The sequence below is a fragment of the Xyrauchen texanus genome, chromosome 6 (genome assembly GCF_025860055.1).
Source record: "Xyrauchen texanus isolate HMW12.3.18 chromosome 6, RBS_HiC_50CHRs, whole genome shotgun sequence".
NCBI lineage: Eukaryota > Metazoa > Chordata > Actinopteri > Cypriniformes > Catostomidae > Xyrauchen > Xyrauchen texanus.
In genome coordinates this window covers 47,192,362-47,204,944 of record NC_068281.1, presented here as the reverse complement: position 1 = coordinate 47,204,944, position 12,583 = coordinate 47,192,362, and the positions used below count along the sequence as shown (strand labels likewise).

General features: G+C 39.1%; 1 protein-coding gene across 3 annotated transcripts in view; it reads left to right on the top strand.

Annotated features, from left to right (window-relative positions):
- Nucleotides 1-3,993: 3,993 nt before the first annotated feature.
- The window catches only part of LOC127644559 (gastrula zinc finger protein XlCGF7.1-like), a 120,009-nt gene continuing 111,419 nt past the window's right edge, over nucleotides 3,994-12,583 (top strand). The window contains exons 1-3 of one of the 3 annotated variants that reach the window (XR_007970679.1): nucleotides 3,994-4,044; nucleotides 5,006-5,247; nucleotides 6,289-7,800. Coding sequence is in view for 1 of the 3 variants with exons in the window: in XM_052127782.1 (XP_051983742.1) it covers nucleotides 5,163-5,247 (85 nt within the window). In the remaining 2 variants the exon portion in view is untranslated. The other 2 variants (XR_007970680.1, XM_052127782.1) reach the window with 2 other exon arrangements.

Here is a 12,583-nt window from a genome sequence, read left to right as displayed (position 1 = left end):
TGTAAATAAATGGATAAATAATTATTGTTTTTTTGCTGTAGAATTGCAAGAATTAATTTGCAAGAACAAATCTAAAAATTAGAAAGATGCAAATTTGTTATTTTATTCATTACCCAATTAGCACTCTTGCCACCTGTGATCTCATTACCGGTCCTACGTGACTTGCGTTTTTTGCATAGCCGAATTTCAAACATTACGAATAAACGTGCAACTAAAATGGATAGAAAACATGGAAGTTCTTGAATAGGAAAACTATCAATGATGGTTATGTGGGACAGTGGGATAGCGGTGTGCCATGGGATTTGTTTAATTGTAAAAAGTGTGCCGTGGCAGAAAAAAGTTTGGGAAACACTGGCCTAACCAATAGAATAGCCTTAAATAAAGGATAGTTGCCTTATTAAGAATTTGCTAACCATAATAAATGAACCTAAGTAACGTATTGAAATCCAGATGTTCTTTACTAGCGTTTCAAATTACACAGGCAGCAAAGTAGGCACGCTGACAAGATCTTTTATTGCAGGTAGAGAATATAATGTGCATGGTGGGCAACTGTAAGACGTCTCAGATTTGGAATGACACAAGAAATGCTGTTAGACACAGACACACTTGAAGAAACACACTTTATTCTATTTTTAAGGACAGATGACAGAAAAGCCATCTATGCGTTGTTTGTTCTGAGGCGTTCATTCTCGTGGAACATAGGGTTGCACCGATCTGATTTTGAAGTTTTTCGACGGATCGGGTGTCGGTCAGACGAGCCTGATCCAAATCTGATACTGTGTGTTAGTCATGTTTGTTATTGTCAAGCTCAAAAAATGACAAAAAAGAACCATAAAAACACAATTAAAGTAGTTCATATGACTTCAGCATTTTATTCAAAGCCACTTGAAGACGTGCGATTGCTCTGTGAATCACAAAAGGCTGTTTTTTTTAAGCAAATATATAAAAGGCACACACAGCTCCAGTGCGTCAGTGAATGGCGCTGCTCTGTTTACACACATTTGCACTATTTTTAGCCTTCATGCATGCACAATATTTGAGTGCTACTCATGAACATCTCAGATGTAGATGCTTATAATAAATTTTTTGTTAAATGGGTTACAAAAAATAACTGTGTTATATTTTTGCATCTAGCTGGATCAGGGAAATTGGGCGGTAACTCATACACTCGCTTGTATCTTTGTCCTTTTTAAGAATCAGACTGATCCGGGCTTGCATCATGGTTGGCGGAAGCTTTCCATCCTTTAATGATTCTGTATAAACTTCTATCAAAAGTGGAGCCAGTTCTGTAGCATAAGATTAAAAAAATTCAGCAGCAAAGCCATCTGGCCCCAGAGTCTTGCCTGTAGTCAAGGCCTTAATTACCTCGCCAAGCTCCTCTAAGTTTATCTCAGAATCAAGGAATGAGTTATGGAGTTCTAATGGTTCCACAAAATTTCTAATATCTTCATCAGTAGACAAAGAGGCGGGCCTGGACCGTGGAGCAGAGACGGGTCTGGACCGTGGAGCAGAGGTGAGCATGGACCATGGAGCAGAGGCGGTCCGTGGACCACAGAGCAGAGGCTTGGTTATGACATGGCATGGAGCAGTCTGGGCCTTGGCTGTGACATGACATGAAGCAGACTGAGATTCGGCTGTGACATGGCATGGAGAAGTCTGGGGCTTGGCTGTGACATGGCATGGGGCAGACTGAGGTTCATCTGTGACATGACATGGAGCAGTCTGAGGTTCGGCTGTGACATGGCATGGAGAAGTCTGGGGCTTGGCTGTGACATGGCATGGAGCAGTCTGGGGCTTGGCTGTGACATGTTATGGGGCAGACTGTGGTTCAGTTGTAACATGGGATGGAGCAGTCTGAGGCGTGGCTGTGACATGGTATGGAGCAGACTAAGGCGTGGCGGTGACATGGTATGGAGCTGTGGGAGGCTCGAAACTAAATGTCCTAATTGACTGGGAAAAGACTTCAGTGGTCGTGAACATGAGCGAAGACTTGGGAGCGATCTCTGTGGTCGTGGGGCATGAACAGAGTCTCGGGAATGAACACTGTGGTCAGGGGCAAGGACTGAGACTCAAACGACTTCTGTGGTTGTGGGTGTGAACAGAGTCTCGGGAATGACCACTGTGGTCAGGTGCAAGGACTGAGACTCGGAAACGACTTCTGTGGTTGTGGGTGTGAACAGAGTCTCGGGAGCAGCCTCTGTGGTCGTGGGCATGGACAGAGTCTCGGGAACGACCTCTGTGGTCATGAACACAGGCTGAGACTCCTCCTTCTCTGTGAGGCCTAAGCTGGCGATGCAGGCTCTAGACGAGGCTGGCAACGTTGGCTGTGGCAGACATGGGCGTTGACTCGTTTCCCAGGGCAGGCATGGGCTCATTGGCAATGACGTGGGATGCTGGCTTGACGGCCATGACGTGAAACTCTGGCTTGGTGGCCATGACGTGAAACTCTTGCTTGGCGGCCATGACGTGGAACTCTGGCTTAGTAGCGGTCATGTCTAGGTACTCTGGCTCGACAGCGGCCATGTCAAGGAACTCTGGCGCGGCGGCAGCCATGTCGAGGAACTCTGGCTCAGCGGCGGCCATGTCAAGGAACTCTGGCTCGAGCATTCAAGATCTTTAAAAAGCCCTGATCATCAGTGTTAGGTGTGTAAATATTAGCCAAAATCAACCTTTGACCTTGAATTTTTGCTAAATAAATTATGATTCTTCCTAATTTATCTTCAATCTGTTTGAGACTTTAGAATTGTAGATGCTTACTTATCAATGTAATGACTCCCCTGCTCTTACTCGAGCCAGCACTAAAGAAAACATTTCCAACCCATATCTTCCCAAATCTTTCAGCTTCTTGCTGGGAAAGATGCATTTCATGAAGAAACACTATATCAAATTTGTTTAATTAAAGAAAGGAAATAACCTTCCTTCTTTCTTCACTTCCATTCATATTAACATTTAAAATTTTGACATATGAGAAAGAATAAATTGTTTCAAAAATACAATTATAAAGACCACATTCCAACATTAGTGTGAAAATCAAAACCCGAACATCCCCCAGAACCAAACAGACAGAAAAAGAAAAACATGTGCATTAACCCTGTGCACGACAGCGCCAACTGGTGTCCATCCCTCCAAACTCAAACAGTACATGTACCCCTATGACAGCCCCTGCGACAACTTTGCTGTCGGATTGCTCAAGTCTATAAAAATTTGGTGAGACTGAATTACACATCAAAAAATTATCTCTAAAACAAACTCCAGCCAATAGGCGGAATAAACACAAAGAACATGTAGATTTATCTACATAATTGTCCCGAAGGTGTGACCCTCCACAAAGCTAGGAGGTGGTTGAAGAACATGTTTTTTTGGAGTGGAGAAGTTAACCAAAAATTTATCCATTTTCACATTTAGGCTACAATTTATTTTTTGGTTATTTTTTGTTAACTGAGGTTAGGGGAACATTAACAGAATGTTAGTAGAATGTTAGCAGAAGGTTTGGAAACAATTCTAGAAAACGTTAGGTGTGCATTTCCAAACCTAAAGGGAATGAATAAAAAATAAACAACTTTCCTGGCTATCCAACCGGGAATGGTTGTCCGTTCTGGGAACCAAAAAAAAATTTTTTTAGCTGGGTTTAGGGTTGCAACAGTATGACATTTTCATGGTACGATAACAGTTTCAGACAATATCATGGTATACAGTATTACACAATTATTATTATCAGTTACAATGACCCTTAAAGGAGTGAAAACAGAAGGGTTTTTGTTTGTTGTTGTTGTTGTTTTTTTTGGTTGAACAAACACTTTATTATAATTGAAACTTGAAACCATTTTTTTAATAGAAGTATGTGTAAAAAAAAGTCTCCCTTTTGAAAATATAAATAAATAGAATAAATAAGCAAGCTAACAGAATTATAATAATAAATCGAATTTTAAACATGATAAAAAATAAACTGATAAATCGTGTGACTGGACTTTTATTTTGAATTTCGGGACGGACGTTTTGTTTCGACATCATAAAGCGGCGACGTGATTCATCGGTCTGTTTCAGGTTTGTCTTCTGCATTTAATGTGAATAAAAAGATACAAAAGATTCAAAAGTGCGGAAAAGATTTACAAATGCTATTCATGTCATTGAAATCATTTTGCGTTGGTTTATGAAATGCTGGTTGTAAATGTATTTGTATGAAGCGCATTTTCTTATTTTTCATTGCTGTTTTCCGTTAAGTAAATGTTGAGATTATTGATTTAATGTATTCAGAGTGCAGGTAAATCAGATATCTGGTTGTATACAGAGTTAAGTGAACACATTTTCTCCTTATATTTTAGGTTTGTTGTGTGTCAGGTTGTTGGAGGTTCATGTGAGGATGTTTCTAGTTCAGTACAGGTTACGGACACAGCCCATAGTGAGAATGAACAACATTTTGTAACTTTACCTGGCAGCTAAATCGCTTACTTGTTCAATAATATCGCAGACGAATTAAGAGTCTTAATTAACCGTGAGAGTCAGAAAACCACGACGGCAGTTAAAACACCATTATGCAGCCTTAATCATTATAAGTGTACAAATGTGTAAGTAATCGAGATATCTTTCACAGAACATGTAATTGCTAATTGTATCCACCCTGCATGTAATTGTACACCCTGAGCCTAAGTCACAGCCTTTAGTGGTTTCATTATTGCACAAGGTCATATCGTGATTTTGATTTTGATTGTGCAGCCTTAGAAATTAATTTTCCAACAATCACCGGAGTACTTGATGTTTCTTTTTTATAAGTTATGTATGCCCTGATAAGTGTCTGGTAATGAGGATGACTGACTGTAGCCTTTTACCCATGAGAATTAAAGAGCCTGTGAAGTCTTTTATCATTTTACTTCCTTTATTTTTCTTATTTCTGTCTTTTTTACTGTTACATTTATTTATATGTTTTGTACATGTAAAAATGTAAATCAGAAAGGCTTAAAGGTGTTAATACAGAAGAATTTCTGACATTTATTTTGAATGTTGGCAGGTCTGGTTATCACTACCACACAGTGATTGTGAATCCCAAATCAATTCAGTAATAAATGCTCTGAATATTCCTGTCATCTTTGAATTGAAGAAGAGTTTCCAGAAGAGCAGGACAAACTGCAAAGTGTGTCAACAATTTCTGACATACTACTGCAAAGATGGATTTTATTAAAGAGGAGAGAGAGGACATGGGTTATCCAGAACCACACAGAGTGAAAGATGAAGAAACTGAGGAACAAATAGGTTTGTGTCCATTCTTGAGTCTTCCATTAATGACTGCTGATGTGTGATTTGAGTATCTCAGACCCCATTTACACCTGGTATTAAGATGCATTTTGGGTGATCTTTTCACAAGTGGTCAGTTTAAATAAAGGTGCCCGAATGGGTCTCAAATGTTCTGTGATCATTCACAAAAACCACATATGGAGGTTGACAAAAACGCATGTGACCACATCACATTTGATGTGTAAATAATAATCCACCCTGATGCATCCCGAACAGCAGTTAAGAACCACCCACTTGCCAGTTTTTAGCAAAAAAAACTGCATCAAAGCGTTCAGTTCTGGTGACTTTGCTAGTAGCATTTTTCTTCTTCCTGTTTTTAAAGGTGAAATTTAATTCTGTCATCATTTACTCACCCTCATGCCATTCCAGATGCACATGACTTTCTTTATTATGCAGAACACAATTGGTCCACACAATGCAAAAGGGTCAAAAAATGTGAAGTTCAAAAACCACATAAAGGCAGCCAGTGGTGTAACTAGGATATTGAGGGCCCCACTTAACCCCCCGCCCACCCACTCGTAACTTACTAGAGTGATCTTAAGTAAGTGACATAATAATATTGTAATTTTTTTTGTTTGTTAAAAATGGTTACTACATGCCACGTCTTAAGGAATATATTAATTTACGGTCAATATCTTTATCACACTTTTATCAGCTTGTTTGTGTTCAGCTGCTGGTTGTTACGCCATTGAAGGCAGCATAAAAGTAATCCATAAGACTCCAGTGGTTAAATCTATATCTTCTGAAGTGATATGATCGGTGTGGTTGAGAAACAGTATGTATATTTAAGTCCTTTTTAACTATAAATAGTTATGCAAGTATTATAGAAGGTTCGTGCCTAATTATTCAGATGTCACCAGCCTGCTGACTCTCACTAAAAAGGGAGCTCCGGACCAGTTGATGGAGCAATGTCAGCAGGCATTTACGCAGGTGAAAGCTGCCCTATGTGGCGGGCTGCTTTTACGTTCACCCGATTTCTCTCTCCCTTTCATTTTACAGACGGACGCTTCAGATAGGGGGCTGGGGGCAGTGCTGTCGCAGGTGGTGGAGGGGGAGGAACGCCCGGTGCTATACAATAGACGCAAGCTCTTACTGAGGGAGACTAAGTACTGCACCATTGAAAAAGAGTGTCTTGCCATCAAGTGGGTTGTCCTCACTCTCTGGTACTTCCTGTTGGGGTGGGCCTTCTACCTCTGTTCAGATCACGCCCCACTCCAATGGCTCCACTGCATAAAAGAACTCGCAGATCACACATTGGTATCTGGCTCTTCAGCCGTTTAGGTTTGAGGTGGTCCACATACCGGGGGCGCAGATGGCTGTCACATACTGGATGGGGGTTAGACAGATATGGCCCATGCTGAAATGATGCAGGTTCAAAGAAGATCTATTGGTATAGTACAAAGGCTTTTTTACGTGGGATGTGTGAGTTCCTATTCATTTTGGGATGAGTAGAGAGGCGGCTGAGGCAATCACAGGTGACTGTATTCAACAGACATTTAGCTTACTTGTAAGTTCCCTTCAGAAACTTCTCAAATCGCTCCCAATTCCCTATATTTGGTGGCATTCACAAGAAAGAAAGAGAATGAATGAACAAGTGAGTGTTTTTAATCACAGCCACATCTGCCCACCAATCATATTTATTGAAGCTGAGTTCTATTTGTTGTTAATCTGTGGAGAAATAACACATTTTGGAGATTTAAAAGCAATATAAACATAAGCCATAATCGGAAGATATTAAGCAATAATGAACAATGAACTTACCTTGGTCAAATGGGCACAAACAGTTATGAATAATGACACAGAAAGCTGAACACTGCAGCATCCATCCATCCATTTACCATCCTCAGCAGCATGAAATTTCATACTTTCAAAGTGTGCTTTTTCCCATTAACATTGCATGCTCCATACCTGTGGTGGGAAAGCTCATGCAATCTTAGATGTCATCTATATCACATTGTGTTTTAATATAGTAATGATAATCAATTTTTAATTTCCGTAATCGATGCAATGAAATATATTCATTAGATCTCAGCAGGATGCTTATTTATTGCTACTGTTACTATGACTTCTTGTTTTGTATTTCTTCACCAGTTCTTAGGTTTATTTATATTCAACTCCAATGCAAAAGTCTTTTCCATTGTTCTTGTGCAGGAGGCCCACCAGTGCCATATCATAAGTTTATTTAAAAAGATTTGGGTTACTGATTCAGAATTAATTGACAGAGAAAATAATATTGGCGAAAGGACACAACCAAGAGACACAACCTTTTCTACTAAGAAAACATTTGTCTGACATTTCATCTGAATACTTTTCATTTCACATTTGTTGCCCTTAAATAATTGTTTGACTGTTAAATATGTTTCTTTTAGGCCTGATGGAAGTGAAAGTGGAAAGTCAAGAACTGAATGAAGTGGAGGAGAAATGTCACTATCAGATGCCTCTTGATTCTGTAACTGGAGAGAACTCATTTAGTTCCTCACAGACTGAAATGAATTTCTCAGAACAAACAACTCAAAGAACAGAAGCCACAAATCCTTTCACATGTCCTCAGTGTGGAAAGGGTTTCAGACAAAAAACTACCCTTTATACCCACAAAAGAACTCACTCTGGAGAGAAGCCCTTCACATGCACTCAGTGTGGAAAAAGCTTCTCACGGAAAGAAAACCTTAAAAGGCACATGAGAGTTCACACAGGAGAGAGGCCTTTCACATGCAATTTGTGTGGACAGAAATTCAAATATTTAAATAATCTTCAATATCATATTCACTCTATGCACACTGGAGGAAAATCATTTAACTGTGATCAGTGCGATAAAATCTTTTTCTTGGAATCAGACCTAAACACCCACTTGAAAATTCACAAAATCCCCGATTTGTGTTCTTTTTGTGGAGAGAGTTTTTCATGCCCATACCGTTTCAAGGAGCATCAAAAAATTCATACTAGTGGGAAAGCTCATGTGTGTCCTGAGTGTGGCGATGCCTTTTCAGGAGCTGGCAACTTGAAGTTGCACCAAAAAGTCCATATTAAAGAAAAAAACAGTTCGCAATGTGTATAGAGTTACACTTATTTAGGAGTCCTGAAAAGAAATGTAGAGAATCCATACCACCAACCTTCGTGTGGGAAGAGTTTAACCACATCATGTACCCAATAAACTTTTCTTTATTGTTGTTTTTTAAAAACATTGTTAAAAATGTCACAGCAACCTACAGATAAATAAAATTGCTCTTTTGGTAGAAATTCTAAGAGGTTTCTTTTTAGTAATGCCTTTCTTTTTTGATGTGTAGAATTAGTAATAGAAATATTATGGAAATGTCAATTATTGTAATGTCTCATTTCAGTTGTTTTTGTTTACATTTTCACTGTTGAAATGTGTTGATGCATTGAAATTTTTATAATGGAACAGACTTTCTTGCATTAAAATATGCAATATTACAGAGGCTTTACCAGTCAGCTCATCGTACTGTTTGGATGAAAACAATATGGAAATTAATTTTGGTTATTCCATTATTGCTATTACATTTTTGCTCTGTTAAAACAAGACTAACTTGGGCATGGTTGAAAATGTGTCTTTTATTGAATCAACAATTGTATTGCAGAAAACCCAGAGTTATCAGGGATTTAAAAATGTTGATTTCCAAGTCTGGAACTGTCTTAACTCAAGTCATTGTTAAAATTCATTAACATGTCTATAGTGAATGTAATTTGTTGTGCATGGAGACTTCGTAAACCCAGCCTTTGGGGGGGAATAGCTGCCCTGTGTAGCAGATGCTATTTGGGTGTAAATAGACACTTTTTGTTTCTTCTTTCTTTCTTTTTTTTTTTTTGGAGGCATAATTAAGTATATTATGTCTTTATATGATCAAATAAGTAAACTGTGTAATATGTGTAATCTTTTAATTCCAAGGACTGGTGGGCTATTTGGCATGGAACACCTCCCCAACAATCTCAATAAAATGATTTTTAAAACAGTAATGCAATAATCATTAATGACTTGAAAAGCTATGAAAAGTATTGCTGAAAAAGCTTGGAAACCCTATTCACAAGGCTTGCCATGTTATAGTGTTACCGGCTATACTCGGTACAAAGAACGACACCGGTGCAAAATGTTATACCGGGAAAATTAGGAAAGAAACTTACTTGATGACAACAGTTTCTATATCAATAGCCTAACAAATAGAAATGCCATAAAGTCACCTAAAGAAGAGTTTGTAACTCATAAATTAACCTATATGAACACACTGAAAGCCAGATTAATCAGAATTACACCGGCAGCATAGGACGCAGACTGACAGAAGATGTTACTGAATAATTGACAGACAAAACGTACAAGGTCAGAGTATGGGAAACGGTTTGTCCTGTATTTTAGAGACTCGCACCCAAAACTGCTCTCGAGTGTTTCACAAATCAAGAGAAATGGACATGAAACACAGAAACCTACAGTGTAAATTGGAGATGTATCCATCTGCAGGCATGCATCCGTTTGAGCTAATGGTGAGTTGTGTGAGATATCGACCGTTGTGTATCACGGACGCTACTTGACAGAAATGGCTGCGGAAAGATCAATGCCAATCTGCGCAAATCTTCTGTCATGTTTCCCTTAAAAGCATAAGAATTATAGAATATTTAGTCAAAAATATAGCATTTAAGTTTGTAATAACTGTTTCCTACCATTGTGATTCTAAATCACTAGTAAACATACACAGTGATATGAAAAAGAATTTGGCCCCTTCCTGATTTTTTCTATTTTTGTATATTTTTCATAGTAAATAGTTTGATATTCAAACAAGATATAACAAAACCTAAGTAAACACAAAATACAGTTTTCATATATAAATAAATAAATATATATATATATGCACGTAACTGCAATCAAATGCTTCCGTTAACTGGAGATCAGTCTTTCACGATGCTGTGGTGGAATTCTGTCCCACTCTTCCTCTTTAGTTCAGCCACATTGGAGGGTTTTCAAGCATGAACTGCCCGTTTAAGGTCCTTTAACTTTTAAGTTTCAGCTGTAAAGTGGTTCTCCGCGATGCTGGGCAATGGCACTGGACCTCGCCTTCTGGCGGACGGCAGTGGGCTCCTCCGCCTTCCAGCAGATGTCAGCTGCTCCTCCACCTCATGGCAGATGACATGATTTAGCTTTTTGTAATTGTTTGTTCTTTTATAGGTGAAATAAACTGCTCACCAGAACGTGTCTGTCTTTCTTTCTTGGAACATTTTCTTGTTCCCGGACTTTGCAAATTCAACAAGAGTCCACATGATCGATTCAAGGAATGCAAGAAACTTTTACATCAATGGAAGATCACTTTTGGACTGATATTTCTGGCAAAATTGAGAATAGATATTAAGGATGGCCGAAAAATATTTACATGCCCACAGCAAGCATTGTCTTAAGTAAGCCATTTGGTGTTTCTCATGTTGCACCCACGTGAGCTTGACTCGCTGAATATACACTTGACTGTCTGAGGAAGCTTGGTGCCTTTTTGATTCTTTTTGTGTTGGTTCCACATAGTGGCTATAATTGTTTTGTGTAGTAACACTCCTTCAAGAAACTCTTGCATCGACGGAGGATCGCTTTTGCACTGATGTTCCAGGCGAGATTGAGAATAGATATTAAGGATGGCTGCAAAATATTTACATGCTCACAACAAGTGATGTCTTTCATAAAATTAATGGACTGAGGAAGTCATGGTGTGTTTCTCGCATTGCTCCAAAGTGAGCTTGACCATCTGAGAGCGAGAGCATCAAAATTCGCTCTGGCTGCCCTGCCTTCGACGCTCAAGGACGCTCGTGGACGCTCTGACATAGTTGAAATAGGCGGCAACGTTTGTTCAGAATGCTTTGTTTTGTGAACTATATTTAAAGGGGCCGCAATTTAAACATCCAGACATGTCGACCATTTACTTTTTGCCGACCTATCACAAGTAGCGTATATCCTCATGAACTCTTTAAAATGTGAAAATAAGAAATCGATCGATGGCAGAAAGTAATTAAAATTATAGTTGTTTGTTATCAAAATAAAATACATTTGTAATAATAACTGTGGTCTTGGTTATATATTACAGGGAAACCTGTCACGGCAATAATTTGTTTCTCCATTTTATCTTCGGAACGAATGTTTGGTGGGAACCAAAGTTTACACGGTTATGTTCTCTAGACTTCGCTAGATCGGAGCACTTCTATATTCCAATAGGTTGCCGCCGAACCGCGTCACAGCTCATTACCATAATGTTGACTGGACTTGAACTTCCATCTGACACCCACACCGCCCAAGACTCGCCGCGCCGCTTCTCGCCGCCGAGAGATGCTGGCTGTCATTGAAAATGAATGACTTCCAGTCGATTTGACGCTCTCGCCGCCTCTGGTGTGAACGTACGGTAAGCTGGGCACCTTTTTTGCTTCTTTTTGTGCTGGATTTGCAGCTGGAGTTTGTTTTGTGGAATAACACTCCTTTGGAACAGTTGTTGATAAATCTGCTTGTTTCTTGTATTTATGCCTCCTATTGGCTGGAGTTTGTTTTGTGGAGTATTGCAGGACAATGGAAGGATTAGGTCATCTGCTGCACTCATGAACAGCCGGCTAACAGTAAAAACAGTAAAACAGAGCGATTTGTTTTTGTGCTGGTTCTGCCTAGTGGCTGGAGTTTGTTTTGTGGAGGAACAGACCCTTGAGATAATTTGTGAATGAATCAACATGTTCCTTTGGTTTATTCTGCCTATTGGCTTAAGTTTGTTTTACAGATAATTTCTGTTATGTAATTCTGTCTCACAAAATTTGTACAGAAGCACCGGACTTGAGCAATTCGATTGCAAATTTGTTGCAGGGGCTCTCGTAGGCATACATGGACTGTTTGAGTTTAAAGGTATGGGCGCCAGTTGGTACTTTCGTGTGCATGGGTTAATGCTCATGTTTTTCTGTTTGTTTGGTTCAGGGGAAGTTAAGGGTTTGACTGATGCACTAATTTTGGAATGTGGCCTTTATAATTAAATTTTTGACAATCTATTTTTTCTAATATGTCAAAATGTCAAATGTTAATATGAGTGGTGTTACGAATTGCAGATACAGCGGAGGGAGACGAAGGTTGAGGATCCAAATGCAGTAACTTTATTAACATAAACGAACACAAAGGAAAACCCACAATGGGGAAATAAACATGAACAGAGAACTCGGGAAGGGAACACCGAGCAGGCTTAACAACTTTCATAAACATTCAACGATCGACAGTGACTGAACAAACAGACAGGGTATAAATACATGAACATGAGACAAAAGGGCCAATGAACAAACAGAA